At 46.5% G+C, this 18,714-nt stretch overlaps 1 protein-coding gene across 4 annotated transcripts in view; it reads right to left on the reverse strand.

Moving 5' to 3' along the window:
- MINDY2 (MINDY lysine 48 deubiquitinase 2) overlaps window positions 1–18,714 on the reverse strand; it is a 406,879-nt gene that overhangs the window by 24,513 nt on the left and 363,652 nt on the right. For 2 of the 4 annotated variants that reach the window (XM_029574426.1, XM_029574425.1), the window contains exon 8: window positions 5,069–5,270. The exons of 1 other annotated variant lie outside the window; for it this stretch is intronic. In XM_029574426.1, the coding sequence (XP_029430286.1) occupies window positions 5,069–5,270 (202 nt within the window). Of the gene's footprint in view, window positions 1–4,632; window positions 4,828–5,068; window positions 5,271–18,714 lie in introns of all 4 variants that reach the window. One more of the 4 variants, XM_029574424.1, reaches the window with a different exon arrangement.

Here is an 18,714-nt window from a genome sequence, read left to right on the forward strand (position 1 = left end):
AGGCGCGGCCGGGACCCGAGCCCGGGCCCGCTCCCCTCTTGCGCTGCTTGGTCCGAAAGGACTGAGACCTGGCCGGCGGATGCGGTGCCTGGTATCGACCCCTGTAAGGAACGAAACGCTGGGAACTCCTGCCCCTGGAGGGCCTTGGCAAGGCGCGCTGGCCCCTTCTGAACCGATCTTCCGGCAATCTGGGCACTGGAGAGGCACCCCATGTACTGGCCAGTTTATCAAGGTCGCTGCCAAATAGGAAGGAGCCCTTGAAGGGCAATCTGGTGAGGCGTGTCTTGGAAGGCGCATCAGCTGACCATCTCCGGATCCAGAGCTGCCTCCTGGCAGCTACGGAGGATGAAATCCCTTTAGCTGTTATCCGGACCAGGTCAGATGCCGCATCTGTAAGGAACGAAAGAGCGGATTCCATGTCCGCCGCTGGAGCGTTGTTTCTAACCTGTGACAAACAGGCACGCGTCACCACCGTGCAGCAGGTGGTGATCCGCAAAGATAAAGCTGCCACCTCAAAGGTTTGTCTCAGAATGGCGTCCAGTCGCCGGTCATGAGGCTCCCTGAGGGCCGTCCCCCCTTCAACTGGAATGGTAGTGCGCTTGACCACAGCGCTAATCAAGGCGTCCACCTGAGGGCACGCCAGCAGCTCCTGGATAGCCGGTGCCAATGGGTACATGCTCGTCAGAGCCCGACCCCCTTTGAAGGAAGCTGCTGGTGCCGCCCATTCTAAATCTATCAGTTGTTGTGCCGCTTGTAAGAATGGAAAATGGCGGGCTGTAGGACGAAGACCTTCCAGCAGGGGGTTCTGCGCAGAGGGTACCGAAGCGCTGGGACCTGTAATATCCAATTCTGCCAGGCACTGAGACACCAGGTCGGAGAGATCCTCTTTAGGGAAGAACCGCCTCATGGTTCTATATGGCTCAGTCCCTGGGGGAAGGTCCCCCTCGTCCGGGAGTTCGGACTCGTCCTGTGAGACCTCCTGGTCTGACTGATCCGGACTGTCCAGCGGCGGGAAGTCCTGCTCACGATAAGGGCGTGAGGGCCCCGGAACCGGATCCACAGGAGCCACCACCGCCGCAGCAGTCGCAGCAGCTGCTGCAGGCGCAGCCACCGCAGGAACCACAGGAACTGCAGGGCCTGGACGGGAAGCCGTTTGCATCCGAAGGCATGAATCCCCTTAAAGAGATCCACCCAGGAAATGGAAGCAGCCTCTAATCGCCGGGGGTACAAGCTCCCCGGGATTCCTGATTGGTCAAGACTGCCCCCTAACTCCGGGGTAGCCCCTGGGGAAGTGTCCACAAACCATGGCTGAGACCGGTCCTGGCCTGAGGGTCGCACGGTCTCCTCACACTGGGCACATAGAGAGCCTGGCACATCACTGCGCGTGGCCCTAAGCTGGCATGCAGAGCAGAGGCCAAGGGCTGCAATGCCTGAAACAGGCGGCGCCGTCGCTGAAGACTCTGCTGTGTTCTGATCCATTGAACAATATGCGCTGACTGCGACAGGCGCTCAATACCAGTATGAGGCAGCAACCGGCGCTTAATACAACAGGCGCTCAATAATAATATGCGGTAGCAAGAGGCGCTTAATACAACAGGCGCTCAATAAGAATATGCGGTAGCAAGAGGCGCTTAATACAACAGGCGCTCGATAATAATATGCGGTAGCAAGAGGCGCTTAATACAACAGGCGCTCAATAATAGTATGCAGCAGCAAGAGGCGCTGAAGACAACAGGCGCTCAATAACAGTATGCGGCAGCAATAGGTGCATAATACAACCGGCGCTCAACGTGTGCCCAGCAATAGGCGGCCAAGAAACCAGCTCAATGGTATGCAATAGGCACTCAGCAATATGCAGGTAGGAATATACGCACAATGGTATTCAATTGACTCTCAGCAATATACAAATAGCAATAGACGCCCCAAGGCCTTCAACAGGCTGTCAGCAATAAGCGGGCAGCAATATACGCACAATTTGCCTTCAATAGGCTGGCAGCAATAAGCGAGTATCCAGATACGCTCAATGTGCATGCAATAGGCTTTCAGTAATAAGCGGTTAGCAATATACGCACAATTTGCATCTAATAAGCTGGCAGCAATAAGCGGTTAGCCATATACGCCCAAATTGCATTCAATAGGCGTGTAGCAATAAGCGGTCAGCAATAAACTCTCAAGTTGCAGTCAGTAGGCTCTCAGCAATATGCGGCTAGTGATATACGCTCAGTGGTATGCAATAGGCGCCCAGTAATTCACAGAAACAAGGAGGAAGAAAGCCGCGCCTATTATGGGCGTGGAGTACCTGAACAAGGCCCCAAAATGGCGTCCTCCACGGCGTGCCACGCCGCCGATCCTCTGCGCTTCGGAGACCCGTAGGAAGAGATGTACTCCTTACCAGCTTCGGCGCTTCCCGGCTGGAACTCAGGGCGGTCTCCGGCTGCGGGGGAAGGGACCACCTCACCGCAGCAATTGAGGATATGCACCCGCTACCTCATCCACGCCGGGACTGAGGGCCTCGTATGCCTCACCCGAACTCGCCTGGGGGGCTGTGTCACTGCCGCGCTTCGGCAGGACCGAGGACTTCCACCGCCGGGGGGAGCACGGCAATCACCCCGGGAGCTCAACTGGGGGAGGAACCCTGGGGTATCTACCGCAGGAGCGCGGGGCTCTAAAGTTGAATAGACAGAAAACAAAGTAGAATCTAGAATGAGAAGAAAAGAGAAAAATTAAAGTAGTCTTGGGAAAGCACGCTCAACTAGCATGCAGGCACTCCAAACTGCTTTGGAGACGGAAATTACTGAATAGCTACGCTTCCTGTGGGGATATATACACCCCCGTGCTGACGTCAGATCCGTCTCCAACTGCTAGCACGCGGATACTATCCCATTTGTTCTGAGTCCATCTGGCTACATGCCAGGAAATACAGCTTGTTGAACATTTGGTGCATATACATTTAACAATGTAAATTTTTCCCCAGCAACTAAAATAATAAGCAAAACATATCGCCCCTCTGGATCAGAAATACATTTAAGTAATTCAAAAGCAAAGTCTTTCTGGAACAAAATTCCCACTCCCGCATATCGTGCGGTTTTCGTACAAGCAGACCAAAATTGTTGTGGGTAAAGAGGCGACCGCATCAGGTGCTCAAATCTCAGTTTCAGATGCGTTTCCTGAACCAAAGCAATGGCGGTGTTATTCCTTTGCAAATCCTTAAACAAAAGCTTGCGTTTGTAGGGAGAATTCAAGCCTTCACGTTGAGAGTAAGCAAATTAAAAGTGGACATGATACCAGTCCAAAATTAGTCTAGTCTCATGCGAGGCGTGTGTAAAGCCATGATGTGCTGTGCAATAACGAAAACCCTAAAAACGGGTTATGTCTATACGGGTATGCGTCAATTGCTACTAGAGCTACGTATCCCCAACACCAACCCCCCCTCATCCCCCCTCCCTTATTCACGAGACCATGTAAAACTGCGATCTCGTGTCCCATCTCTGGAGGCATGGTTCAGCAGAACTCCTGCTGCCCCTCCCGGCTGGGAATCATAGAAAACAAAATGCAGCTGCAATAACAAGTATGTAACCATCCAGTGTCAGACACAAAAGCATTCTCATCTGCGCCCAAGAAGAATAGAAAAAGGTATCAAGTGGGTTCCGGAGCAATAAGTTCTGGATCTGGTGTGCGGCATAATCTCTTGCCCCCTTTTCCCATTCTTTGCCATCTCGGTTCATCCTTCTGCACTGTGGTAGGGGAAGCTGGGGCCCAATATTCCGGCACTGGAAGGCCCACTTCATGGAGGCAGTTCACCGCTTCTTTTAGAGATTGGGCCCTGTAGGTCTTGCCTTGGACTGTGAAAGCTAGCCCAAAGGGGAATAACCACCGGTAACGAATGTTTTCCTTGTTTAGTATCATCGTGGCAGGTCGCAGCTCCGAATGTTTCTTAAGAGTAAGAGGTGAAAGATCTGTGTAGGCCTGTATCTCGTGCCCATCCAGCATAAGTGGAAGGGAAATAGAACCAAGAGCTAAGAGAAACTGATAAGTATGAGAGAAAAGATGTGTGAAGCTTGCTGGGCAGACTGGATGGGCCGTTTGGTCTTCTTCTGCCGTCATTTCTATATGTTTCTATAAGTTTCCCCTGCTTGCGCACAGCCGAGTAATCCTTTTCTTGATTGCAAATTCATGGAAGCACACTATTACGTCCTTAAGCTTATTTGGTACCTTTGGGGCCAGCGCCCGATGGGCTCTCTCTATTTTCACTGATGGAAGAGGGGTAGTATCCCCATCATCGCTGTTTCTTTGCTTTTGTAATAGTTCTGAACAAAGTTTCATGATTACTGGTGCGCAGTCAGCATATTCAGGGATATCTGGAATGCCTCTAAATGCAGGTTTACCCTTCGATATCTATTTTCTAGATCTTCTAACTTCGTGGAGATTGCTGCATATCCTGCGATATAATAGCATTTTCTTTTTTGAGCTTATTAAGAGATTCCGTTTGGGCCTCCGTCAGCGTTTCATATTCGAAAATGTGACGCCCCATGTCGCTAACTTCCTCCCGGAGTTCGCCCACTACCTCCCGGATCTCCGCTTTAAAAGCTTGCAAGTCGTGTCTTAATTCCCAAAACCAGGTCTTAAACTCACCCCTGGTTGGGATGTCTGTGTCTGGTGGTGTCGTTAGGCCATCAGCTGCCTCGTAGGATTGCGATTCAGCCTCGTCCGCCATCTTGGAAATTTCAGCTCGTTCGGTTTCGGTTTGTTTTTTGATAAGAATACTGCTGTAAATCATGCCCCTTCTTCCGACAAGACATGGGACAGCTTTTCTGATGTAAGGTAAGGCTGTTGTGGCGAAAATCATCACTGGATGGTTACAAACATTAAAGATTCCCGCCAGATCAGTCAGGAGCTGTGGATTAGGTAGCCACTCGCTCAGCTGACGTCATCAGCCTCCATCATATAGTCATTTTATACATCATTTGGACAACTTTAAGAATTGTGGAAGCAATTCATAAGAGCCTTTTAAATAAAACCAAATAAAAATAAGCATGTGTGTTCACCTTGTAGCTGATCTGTATTTTACCTGAGTTTGGGCAGCAGCTGTGGCGGCGGGCAGCAGCAGCCGCTGCTTGTTCTTGTTCCTGATAGTACTGGGAGGCCCGTCTATCCTCCTCCTCCTGGAGTTTCTTGGCCAGTTCCAAATCACTGATCCCTTCAGGGATCTGATCCCAATTGATATCATGGTTCTGCTGCTCTTGTTGTAAAGAAAGTGCCATCAGATAATCCTAGAGAATCAAATGACTATTAGTAGGGTGCAAAAATCCACTACTAGGAAGCTTTAAAGTTCATATTGGTATGTTAATCTTCTCCAAAAGAATTCAATGCTAAGATGAGCCTTTATGACCCTCCGGTTAAGAGTAAGAGAATTAAGAGCAAATTACACATCTTTAGGTCAGCAACAAATTTACAAGTCTCCATAAATCAGGGTAGGTCAAAGGAAAAGGTCATTCCTTAAGTTACTGCTCTTAGAGAAACCCTAAGCGTATGATAGCTATCGCATTAACACTGTATTACATGCTGCAGTATGCTGCATCTGACTACGTTCTAAATGCAGGTCATTTACAATATAACTGTTATATAACAAGTACTGAAACAGTCAAGTAAGAGATGCAACAGGAGAAACATTTATCATAGGCAAAATAGTTTTTTTTTCAGAATGGAAAAGGACAAGCAATATAAATGAAAACAGAAAGATCACTTCATTAATGCAAATAGTGCATTCAGGCAAGAAATATTTTAAATAAATAAATAAATAGGTTATAAGAAAAAACAAATTGTCTTAATATCGAAATAAAAGCCTAGCAGTGGTAGTGAAAGTGAGCTCAGCTGTTGGGATATTGCAGCCTAAAAGCAGTACCTGTAGGTATAATAACTATGGTAGAGGATTTAACAGTGCATATGCAAACTGAAGGATAATACTGGCTGTTTACATTTAGACCAGTTTCTGTCTTGGGCTTGTACTTATCAGATTATCATTATCTTTTTAAATCTGCTCTGATAAAAGCAGGAAGCCAGCACTTTTAAGTCTTGCCTTGTCTACTAACTTTGAAAAGAAACTAAAGACATGGCTGTTCTGCCGAGCCTTCCCCGCTACTAGCCCAACACCTGACTTAGAATTGTTCCAGCAATTATGTAAATAAACAAATGCTAAATCACGCTTACAAGTTATCATGAGGACGGCTCCTTGCCTCCCTCCCATACTTATGTATATAATACTTTATCTTCGTTCTCCCTTTCTTATTTCCTACTCCCAGTTAAGGCATCCTTGTTATAATGTAACTTTATGCTCCTTCGAATTGTCTCTTGTTGATTGGTTGGTTATAGTTACTGCTTAGTTCGATGTAAACCGAGTTGATTTGATTTGTATCAAGAAAGTCGGTATATAAAAGCCTTTAATAAATACATAAATAAATAAATAAGTTGTGATCCATGCTCACTACTGCACAACTCTGCAAAATATTACCACACTGCAACTGGTATGGCGAGGGGTGCAGGAAATTGAAAATAATGCTGCCCAGGAGCAGGGACAAAGACTGATAAACCTCCAAATGAAAACATTTCCTGACATATGTTAACATCTGGTAAGAATCCTTTGTCATTAATTCCTTTTGTCCTTGTGGTGAACTCTATGTACAAAACAATCAGAAAAAGCAGCAGATCTCCATACATACAGGTCAATTCAGTAACGAGTGGTAGGAAGAGCTGCGTTAGTGCCCGGCGCACCCACGGTTGCCGCATGCACAGTCCAGCTCACCTACTGCTCGATCCTGTATGTAAATAGCTTGCAAATGCAAGCTGCGTTTAAGAAGCATCCGTGAAGCGTTAGGCCCGCGCAACCCATTTTACTGTATAGAGCGCTATACAGCACCTATACAGTAACCTGGGTGCGTGGGCCTAACGCTTCACGGACACGCTGGTATCTGTCATTTCAAATGACATTTGAAATGACAGGTACCAGAAAGTGGACAGTTCTCCGCTCGGGATTGTCAGCCCTCTCTTCCCTCCTCCTGAAGCAAGCAACGAAAGCGGAAAAAATCGAAAAAAAAAAAAAAAAAGTAGCAAGAGAGAGGGGAGAGAGGACAGGCAATCCTACACTCGGGATTGCCAGTCCCCTCTCCCCTCCTCCCGAAGCAAGGCGCGAAAAGCAGCCTTGCTCCGGGAGGAGGGGAGAGAGGACTGCAGTGTAAAGCGACGAAGCGACTTACCTTTTTTGCAGCCTCCCTCCGGAGACGGACATCGGCGAGGACGACCGCGGCTCCCCTCCCCTGCCTCCAGCTGCTCGCGAAGATAGACGCATCGCACGGGCGAAAGCGGCCCCTGTGCGTGCAATTGGGCTGCTCAAGACGTGACGTCACATGCCGTGACGCCAAACGTCATGACGTCACACCTTGAGCAGCCCAATTGCACGAACAGGGGCCGCTTTCGCCCGTGCAAGCGTCCATCTTCACGGGCAGCTGGAGGCAGGGGAGCCGCGGTCGTCCTCGCCAATGTCCATCTCCGGAGGGGGGCTGCAAAAAAAGTAAGTCGCTTCGTCGCTTTACACTGCCAGTCCTCTCTCCCCTCCTCCCGGAGCAAGGGTGCTTTTTGCGCCTTGCCTCGGGAGGAGAGGAGAGAGGACTGGCAATCCCGAGCGTAGGATTGCCCGTCCTCTCTCCCTTGCAACTTTTTTTTCGCTTTTTTTTTTTCTCGCTTTTTTTCGCTTTTGTTGCTTCGGGAGGAGGGGAGAGGACTGGGGCTGCCCCGGAGACCAGCACCCATGGACGTGGCCAGGGCAGGTGAGCGGGGGCTGGGGGAAAGTTTGCCGCCTACCCTTACCCCCTGCCTCTAACGCAGGGGTAAGGGTAGGCGGTAAGTTAGCAGGTTAAAGACGCGGCAAAACGGCAGGGTAAAAAAGCGATAGTCGGGCGCGCGTTACTGGATGGTAGGGAATAGCTAATTCGATCGTTACATGTAATATACATGCCGCGTGCGGAAGGGGGTTACCCGGGGATTTAAGGACGCAGTAAGAGTAGGTTAAAGGGGATTGTGGATCGCAGGAAGGGCTAACGCGGCTGGAAAGTGAGTAGAAAGTGGGTTAGGAGCAGGGTAAACGCGGCCGCACTTTACTGGATTGACCTGTTAAGAGTACATTTATACAAGAGCACAGGAACGAAAACTGCAAATTGTACATTATCAGGTTTTCTTACAACTCTTTGAATTCTCTTATTTCTTTACTAATGTATTTATTTCATACTGACAAAACTCTCCAATAGCTTGGTGTCCTATTTCTAATGGGTCAATGCAGGTAGAACTCTTTGTGGCTAGAGGAATTGGACATATACAAACAAGTCAATGGGTAATAAAAAGAAGTTCAACTTCAGTTATCGGAAGCTTTTAAAATATGGTGGATGCAAAAGCCATTCTCTAAATATAAATATTTTTCTTTACCCTCACCCTAACCATACAGATCAGCTCCCGGAGCTATAGGCAGCCCAGAACACACTGACATAGCAAGATACATAATGGGACTGAAAAAGCCTGGACGTTAGACAGGCATAATAATGTTGAGCAGCAGTGCACGACAGACCTGCTGAAAGCTTTCAACATTTTTGTACATTTACAAAAAAAAAAAAATTGACAGGTAATTTGGAATTATTTTGTCTTTTTGGAAGATGTGCATGGTAGAAGGAAGATATGATCTAATGACTAGCATTAGGAAAGAGCCCAACCCAGATGGGTCTCAGTTGAAATTCTACAAGCAATTTCAAGCTGAATATATCCCCTAAGAACATAAGAAATTGTCATACTGGGTCAGATCAAGGGTCCATCAAGCCCAGCATCCTGTTTCCAACAGTGGCCAATCCAGGCTACAAGTACTTGGCAAGTACCCAAAAACTAAGTCCATTCCATACTACTGTTGCTAGTAATAGCAGTGGCTATTTTCTAAGTCAACTTAATTAATACCAGGTAATGGACTTCTCCACCAAGAACTTATCCAATCCTTTTTTAAACCCAGCTACATTAATCACATCCCCTGGCAACAAATTCCAGAGTTTACTTGTGCGTTGAATGAAAAAGAAGTTTCTCCGATTAGTTTTAAATGTGCCACATACTAACTTCATGGCGTGTCCCCTAGTCTTTCTATTATCTGAAAGAATAAATAACAGATTCATTTTTACCCATTCTAGACCTCTCATGATTTTAAAGACCTCTTTCATATCCCCCCCTCAGCCGTCTCTTAATGTGTGAATTATTCGATTCTGTGGATAATGACTTTACTACATCTGGTTCTTTATTAGATGCCTTAATTACACAGATCTACAAATAAGAACTACAGTCTTGTGGGTCTGTACCTTATCAGCCCATTTCTCTCAGATGTTAAGGCGTTGGCAAAGGTCCTTCAAATGACGCTGGAAACTTTGATGTCGACATTGGTAAATAAGGAACAGACAGGCTTTGTCAAGGGTAGATTGTCATAACAATTGTTTAATATATTACATTTGGTTAAAAGATACAAGATTCCAGGTGTCATCATATCATTAGTCGCTGAAAGGCTCTCTTAGCATTTATATTCATGGTCTTAAAGCTCCTGGCTATTCTTGAGGCTTTCTTAAATTGGATTAGATTTCTATATGCTAACCATAGGACCAGGGTCTTAGTGAATGCATGAATGACTGACCTATTCCCTATATGCCGGGGAACCAGGCAGAGCTATTCATTTTTATTACTGCTGTTTAATTTATCCTTAAGACCTCTGGCACAGAGAGTCCGAGAAGCGAATGATATAGTTGGTTTCCAATTTAGTGGGGATACAGAGATGGCATTATAACGCAGATGATGATCTTTTATTTCTTACGCAAGAAAGGAAGTCTGCACCAGCCCTGCTCTCTCTGTTGAAGGAATACAATAGTATTATCTGGTTATAAAGTGAAATAAACAAAGTCCACAGTAATGGCCGTAAGCCTCAAGCATGGTATTCCTAGGAGTTTGTGCAACTTCACAATTAAAAATTCTGGATTTAAATATTTAAGTCTTCAAGTTTCTCCTGAGATGATAAAGTTATAGTCACCAAATTAACCAGAGGTTATTCAGAAGTTGAAGACTGATTTCGCTTGATGGCAGCTTCTTCCGATCTTCTTGGGAAGATGTTCCACGGTGAGGATGATTATATTACCATCACTGTTATATCTGTTTATGCCACGTAGAGTTTTCACTTCTCTTAGAAGGGACATCATTTCTTTTCCCTGGCAGGGGAAGATTCCATGAATCAAGTTTATGGTGTTTCAGCAGCCTCTCGATAAGTGGTGGCTAGATGTTCCTGACCTGTTTCACTGTCTGCTACATTTAATCAGGGGCTGATTAAAGCAAATGTTTCCTTGTTTCATCAACTGTAAGGTTATCATCTAGCTGTGTTGCTAGTATACCCTCCCAACTAGCCAGTTACAAACCAATCATATCACACACACTGAAGATTTGGCAGTGAATAAATTGTTACATTACACTCCCCTTTGTGTTCCCTTGTACACAATCCTTCTTTGTCCCATGCCATGTCTTTAGACCTTAGTTGCCGGTGGCTGCAAGGCCTGGAATTTTTGAGCTAGGTTTGGACAGGGACTGCCTTCAAGTCATTTGAGAACTTTATGGCCAAGTTTAGTTTACCTGTCGACATACTTTTTATATTTGCAACTACACAGAGATTCATCATATGCCAGTCTTTTAAATGTTGCTTTTAAACAGTGCACAAAAAAATTCTTCAACTTGAATTCCAACCAATTTAAAATGTAAAATAAGATGCCCCTAATGTCCGTCAATGAGAAAACGGTATTTAACAATACTTCTTCAAAGTCATTGATCATAAAGTTTCACCAAATATCAGCGGCATCCACCCATAAGAGCAATTTGACTGCACTGCAAGTCCCAACATCGATGTTTCGAGAAAAATTTATAAAAATCACACAAATATGTTTTTTGAATGTTTATTTAATGTTCATTCACATTTTGCATATTAGGTATTTATATTAATACTTGTGCTTGCTCCTTGTGTGCTTTACATTTTCTTAAAATGCTATACATCTTACAAATTCTGCTAGGGGTATGTAAAGTTATGAGCCAACTGTATTCTTAGGGGAGGGTACGGTTTCATTAAGGAAAAGAGATGGGTTTGAAAACTCTTTTACAACATGATTCAGCTAAATTTGTTTCACATCAATATGGTTACATGAAAGGTGAGAGTAGCAGATGAAACATGCAGCTCTTTGATCACTACCGTATTTTTCGCTCCATAAGACGCACTTTTTTTCCCCCAAAAATGAGGGGAAAATGTATGTGCGTCTTATGGAGCGAATATAAAAAAAAAAACTAAAAATCTAACAAACGCCCCCCCCCCCCCCTCCCCCAAGACCTGCCAACTTAATTTACTACAACCCCCCCCCCCACCCACCCTCCTGACCCCCCTAAGACCTGCCAAAATTCCCTAGTGGTCCAGCGAGGGTCCAGGAGTGGTCCGGGAGCGATCTCCTGGACTTGGGCCATCGGCTGCCAGTAATCAAAATGGCGCCGACGGCCCTTTGCCCTTACTATGTCACTGAGGCCAACCAATGGCAGCGGTAGCCCCTGTGACAGTCTTCTGAATTTAACTGCATACCTAGATCATTGTTCCATTTACCGTATTTTTCGCTCCATAAAGACGCACCTGACCATAAGACGCACCTAGGATTCAGAGGGGGAAAATTAAAAAAATAAATACATTTGTGCTAAACCGGCTCTGTCCCCGGGCGTCTGTGTGGCTTATGGAGCAACTAGCCCCCAAGTTCATTCTCCCTGTTATTTGTAACTGCGCTTCGGCTTTCCTGTTATATGGTTATGTTTCAGTTAATCCCTAAGTTTGATGTAAACCGGCCTGATATGAAGCTTGTCATGAAGTTCGGTATAGAAAAATGTTAAATAAATAAATAAATAAATAAATAAATAAATAAATAAATAAATAAATAAATAGAACCTGCATTGGTGCTTTAGTGTCTACTGCTATCTGAATCTGCAGTATACTCTAGTCATATTTTGTTGTGTATAAATATATTAGGATACCTCTCTGTGTTAACTGATTTTTTCAAGCAGTTCTGTGCTTTATTTCTCTATGCCATGCTTGTCTGTGTTTAGTACTTTTCAGTACATTTGTGGATGTTTGGAAAAGAAAAAAAAGGAACAATTACAAATAAAATTTAAAGAAAAAGAACAGATCCATCATTAAGAGGTTCAATTTATTTTAATGATTTATGTGAATGAAATATTGGATTAAATTCTTTTCAAAAGACTTATGATTAAAGTGCTGTTTTTGTCAAAAGTATGGGAAAACAAATGATTCATAGAGCATGGATCAATATAAAAAGAAGCAGCACTAACTAGAATCATAAAAATAACTTGCTGGTTTCTAGGCTCAATTGCTTTCTCTTTGGGTCTAATTCCTATGCCATCACTATTTTTCACCTGAGGAAGGGTTTTTTTATCTCTGGAGGATAGCAAATGTTGCTTACCTGTAACAGGTGTTCTCACAGGACAGCAGGATGTTAGTCCTCACATATGGGTGACATCACAGGATGGAGCCCAATCACGGAACACTTCTGTCAAAGTTTCCAGAACTTTGACTGGCCCCTACTGGGCATGCCAGGGCATGGCACTAACCCTGCAGCCAGCAGGGTCCCCCTTCAGTCTTGTTAAAAAGCTACAGGTAGTGCCGAAAATAAAATAAGAAAACGTTACGAACCCAACACCGTGGGGCGGCGGGCGGGTTTCGTGAGGACTAACATCCTGCTGTCCTGTGAGAAACATCTGTTACAGGTAAGCAACATTTGCTTTCTCACAGGACAAGCAGGATGGAAGTCCTCACATATGGGTGAGTACCGAGCTGAGGATGTCCGAGTAAGCACCAAATGTACAGGCACTAGGAGGCGACAATACACAGTTAGAAGCCAAATGTCCGATCTGGATTCTTTTATTGGATAGAGACACAAAATTTTCAAACAAGCCTGACTCAGGCTGAGTTTCGCCCTCTTACAATGGGGCTGCGTCAGGGGCTCAGCTTAATCTCTACGATCGGAGAGAGACAGAGACTGCCGCTGTTGGACCAGTTTTCTTTCAGCACATCAAACACATTGGAGAGCATTGTTTGTTAATAATACTGCGGCACAGGATATAATTATCGACTAGAGACCATTTGATGCATATTTACAATTTGAAACCCGAACATTCAGAAACCTCAAAATGATTAAGCTGAGCCCCTGACGCAGCCCCATTGTAAGAGGGCAAAACTCGGCCTGAGTCGGGCTTGTTTGAAAATTTTGTGTCTCTATCCAATAAAAGAATCCAGATCGAACATTTGGCTTCTAACTCTGTATTGTCGCCTCCACGGCTTTGTTAGACAGCCTCCTTGCTGTTTTATCAGTGCAAGGCACTAGGCCAGGGATGAAATTTGGCTAAGGGCATCCTGAACCCCACCGGGCAGGCGGAAGGGTGTTGGTACGTCACGTAAATAGGTTGCGCAAGACAGACTGGCCGAAGATGGAATCTTGTCTTCCGGCTTTGTCCAAGCAATAGTGGGCTGTAAAAGTATGGAGAGAGCTCCAGGTGGCAGCCCTGCAAATGTCAGGAAGCTGGCACCAATCGTAGGTGTGCTACTGAAATCGCCATGGCCCTCACAGAGTGGGCTTTTACACGGTCTTGAAGTGGAATGCCCGCTTGCTGATAGCAAAAAGATATGTAGTCCGCCAACCAGGAGGAGAGAGTCTGTTTACCCACAGGCTGCCCCAATTTGATAGAATGGAAAGAGACAAACAATTGAGTGCTTTTCCTGTGGGCAGCTGTACTGTCTAGGTAGAACGCTAGAGCCCGTTTGCAGTCAAGGGTATGCAGAGCCTGCTCTCCTGGATTGGAATGGGGCCTGGGAAAAAAGGTAGGTAGTATGATGGATTCATTGAGATGAAACTCCGAAACTACCTTAGGTAAGAATTTAGGGTGACTGTGGAGTACTGCCCGGTCCTGCAGAAGTTTAGTGTAAGGTGGGTAAGTAACTAGAGCCTGTAATTCACTAACTCTGCAAGCGGAAGTGATTGCCAAAAGGAAAATCACTTTCCATGTGAGATATCTAAGTTCACAGGATTGAAGAGGCTCGAAAGGTGGTTTTATAAGCCGACCCAAAACTAGGTTGAGGTCCCAAGAAGGGGCCAGAGGATGCAGAGGAGGCTTGAGGTGAAGCAAGCCCTTCAAAACCTTTATGGAAGGCGGCTACCGCACTGACATGCACCCTGATGGAGGATGTTTTTAGACCTGACTCTGACAAGTGCCAGAGATAGTCCAGAAACTTCGTGATTGGACAGGTAAAGGGGTCAAGGGACTGAGAAGAGCACCATGATGTAAACCTGGTCCATTTGTAAGAATATGATTTTCTCGTGGAAGGCTTCCATGAAGCAATCAGGACATGGGAAACTGGTTCAGAAAGGTTAAGTGGCTGAAGGATTAACCTTTCAACATCCATGCCGTCAGGGACAAGGCTTGAAGATTGGGGTGGCGTAGGCACCCTTTGTTTTGAGTGATTAGAAGCGGGTCCTTTCCCAAAGGAATGTGCCTGCGAATGGAGAGATCCTGAAGTATTGGAAACCACAATTGGCGTGGCCAGTGGGGTGCTATCAGGATCATCGAGAGAAGTGGAAGAGGAGGGAATGCATATAGGAAACCGGTTGTCCTTGATAGGGAGAACGCGTCTCTTGGCTGATAGTGTTGGCTGCGAGTGAAAGAGCAGAAGTTGTCTACTTTGCGATTTTGAGGTGATGCAAAGAGGTCTATTTGAGGATAACCCCATTGGTGGAAGATCAAGTTCGCTACTGAGGGGTTGAGAGACCTCTCGTGTGGTTGAAAGGTGCGACTGAGCTTGTCTGCCAACACATTGTCCACTCCCAGCAAGTAGGTGGCCCTGAGGTACATCGAGTGGGATAGGGCCTCCGCCCATATCTGTGCAGCTTCCTGACACAGAAGGTAGGAGTCCGTCCCTCCCTGTTTGTTGTACCACATGGCCACCTGGCTGTCCGTCTGGATCAGGATGACTCGATTGGAGAGGCGATCCTGAAATACCCTGAGAGCATATCTGATTGCTTGCAGCTACAGGAAATTTATTTGGTGTTTGGCTTCCTCTGGAGACCAAGATCCTTGTGTCTGCAGATCGGCCACGTGGGCTCCCCATCTGAGGTTGGAAGCATTGGTGGTGGGAGTTATTGAGGGTTTGGAGCCTGGAAGGGCAAGCCTTGGAGGAGATTGACCTGATTTCTCCACCAGGCGAGAGACTGATGGAGTGAGTCGCTTACGTGGATAATGGTCGACAGGGGCTGAATGGATTGAGTCCATTGTGTCCTTAGAGTCCACTGCATGACTCTCATGGCCAAGCGGGCCATTGGGGTGACCTGAACTGAGGACGCCATGTGTCCTAGGAGGATGAGAAAGCGGTGTGCAGTCGTGGAGTGCTGAGACTGCAGCTGGTGTGCAAGAGACACGAGAGTGAGAGCTCGCTGTCGAGGCAGAAAAGCCTTTGCCTGCAAGGTGTCCAAGTCTGCCCCAATGAACGATAAGGTTTGAGATGGGACTAAGTAGGATTTGTTGTAGTTGATGAGAAATCAGAGTGAAATTAGAGTGTGTAAAGTAAGATGTAGGGACGACAGAGCAGCTTGCTGAGTGGGAGCCCTGAATAACCAATCGTCTAGATAGGGGTAGACGTGAACACCTTGAGTCCTGAGGAAGGCTGCAACTACGGCGAGGCATTTTGTGAAGATTCGTGGTACAGACGCAAGGCCGAATGGAAGCACTCGGTACTGATAGGGCTTGAGGCCTACTAGAAACCTCAGATATTTGCGATGAGATGGAATTATCACGATATGAGTATATGCGTCCTGGAGGTCTAGAGAGCAGAGCCAGTCTCCTCTTTGTAGAAGAGGAAGAAGAGAGCCCAAGGTTACTATTTTGAACTTCTCTCACTGGAGGTACTTGTTGAGGGCATGTAGATCCAGAATTGATGAACACCTCCCGATTTTTTGGGGATTAGAAAGTACCGGGAATAGAACCCTAGGCCGTGCTGAGAGTAGGGCACTGGTTCTATTGCCTTGGACTGGAGGAGGAGGGAGACCTCCTGTTCCAGAAGGATGGAGTGATTGGATGTTCTCCACGTCAGTAGAGGTGGGGAGTCCGATGAAATGGAGAGAAAGTTCAGATTTATTTTATTTATTTATTTATTTAGAGAATTTTATATACCGACAATCGTTTGCACATCATATCGGTTTACATATAACTTATAACTAGTTGGCAATGCCATTACATAGAACAGGAACAAAGTGTACAATAACTAACCGTAAGGAGATAACCTGGATAACTGAGAAACTATTTACAGGATTCAATGGTATATACACCATGATTTGGTTAGAAACGGAGTCCATAGAATGATTGAGTATCTGGGAAGGCAAAAAAGTGTTACAGGATTTGAGAGTGAACAAATTTTAACAGAGTAGTGCAACAGAAACAGTTTTAGCAGGAGGGGGGAGGAGGGGACAGCATGAGAAGCTTAAATAATTGTTGAACAAGGGGAGGTGGTAGAATATTGTAATAGGTAATTCAAATCGGTGGTACTAGCTGCAGCTCTGTGGGTGGTCAGGCGGGTGAAATCGCATGAAGGGTAGGCCTGTAGGAACAGCCAGGTTTTTAGCTTTTTTTTTAATTTAGGAGTGGAAGACTCGGTGCATAAATCTGATGATAACCTTGAGCAATTAATGCTAGGACCCACTGGTCTGAGGTGATTGAGTGCCACTTGTTGTTGAAATGGCACAATCGACCTCCCACTGGTATGTGGGGCAATGGAAGCTGGCTACTGCTCTCAAAAAACCAGAAGCACGGCCCAGCTGAGGAGCTGCTTGTGGTTTTTGTTTTCGTGTCTGACGAGACTTGGGCTTTTTGAAACGGTCTCGTAGAATGGGTTCTAGTTGGTGGAGGGTAGGACTTCTTCGGGCGGAAGAATGACTCCTTAGAGTCCTTCCGGAAGAGCTGTTTTGAAGAGTACTCAGAAAGCATCAGAGAGAGCTGTCTTAGGGTCTCATGATGGTCCTTGAGTTCCGCCACTGTTCGTTGAATCTGCTCGCCAAACAGATTATCTCCTACACAAGGCAGATCAGATAATCTGTCTTGTACTTCAGGGCGAAGGTCGGAAGACTTGAGCCAGGCCCATCGTCTTGCCGAGATAGCAGCTGCAGATACCCTGGGTAGCAGTGTCAAAGATAACGTAAGATGATCTGACATCATGCTTCCCTGCCTCAAAACCTCTTGAAATTGCTGAGGCAGGGAGTCTGTTAAGTCTTGTATCTGCTTAAATAAGACCCTATTATATTGGGTCATTTATTGCTGATAAGAGGCAATTCTGGAGATGAGCATTGATCCCTGGAACACATGGCGACCAATGGCATCTAGAAATTTCTGTTTCTTGCCTGGGGGAAAGGAAGTGTGAGGTTTTGATCTCCCTTGCTCTTTTCTTGGCAGATTCGACAACTTACAGATTGGTGATCCTATTGAGGTTGCGAAAGCCTGGAGCTGACTGAACAAGATAGGTGGTGTCAGCTTTCCTGAGGACTGGAGCCACAGAGCCAGGATGTTCCCAGTCCTTTTGGAGGAGATCCAGAAGAACTGGTGGATAGGGATGGAGGTTATTTCCTTGGGAGCATCCAGGAATTGTAACAGCTCCATCATTTGATGCCTGTCATCTTGTTCAGTCTGCAACTGGAAGAGAACCAATTCAGACATCTCCTTCACAAAATTTATAAAGGAAAGGTCCCTTGGAAGAGAACGCTTTCTGCTTTCAGTAGGTGAAGGTGGTGAAAGCAAATCATCGGTGTCTGGTGAAGAATCGTCAGTCAGGTGTCGTAGGGATCAGAAACCTGCTCCTCTAGGGACTAGAGGAGGACGGGGCGGTGGGATCCCTGAAGGTCCTGGTCGAGGCTCCGAAGGACTCGAAAGAATAACTGGAGGCACAGATGAAGGCATCGAAGGCACCGGCGCAGGCATCGAGGGGCATCGATGGATGGCTTGGTGGTGCCGATGGACAGATCTGTGGCACCGGAAGTATCGGTATCGATGGCTGAGGCATCGGCAGAACTCCCGATGGAGGGATGTAGAATGGTGTTTCTCCTCCCGATGACAAAGCAAGCGGGGAGGGCACCAGAAACCATCAGTGACCCAGAGTTCATCTGTGGAAAAGCGGCCATGAGCACTTCCATCCTTGAGAGCAGCGGTGCCAACGCTGCTGGAATCGGGTCGGTGGTCGGTTCCGCAATCGGTACCGGTTGTCGGTGCCGGAGGAACATGGAGTCGATTGCATCGCCTTGTTGATGGTCTCCTGAAACCATCTGGTCCAGTTCTTCTCGGATACCTAGAGCAAGCAGCCCCGGCTCCAGAACAGAAGAAGGAGGCAGAGGCATAGCCAGAGGGACCACCGTTAAGGCGGAGTCGTGGCTCCAGATAACCCTGTCGGGTGAGGGTCTCCTCGGTGCCTTTTCTGGACGGGGTTTCTTCGACAGTGGCTCAGACGATGGCGAGGTCGATGATTTCGCTCCCTCGATGGTCCGAGACTTTCGATGCCGGTGGCGATGTTTATCTCTACGATCCCCTTGATCC

Source organism: Rhinatrema bivittatum, chromosome 13 (assembly GCF_901001135.1).
Source record: "Rhinatrema bivittatum chromosome 13, aRhiBiv1.1, whole genome shotgun sequence".
NCBI classification, from domain to species: Eukaryota; Metazoa; Chordata; class Amphibia; order Gymnophiona; family Rhinatrematidae; genus Rhinatrema; species Rhinatrema bivittatum.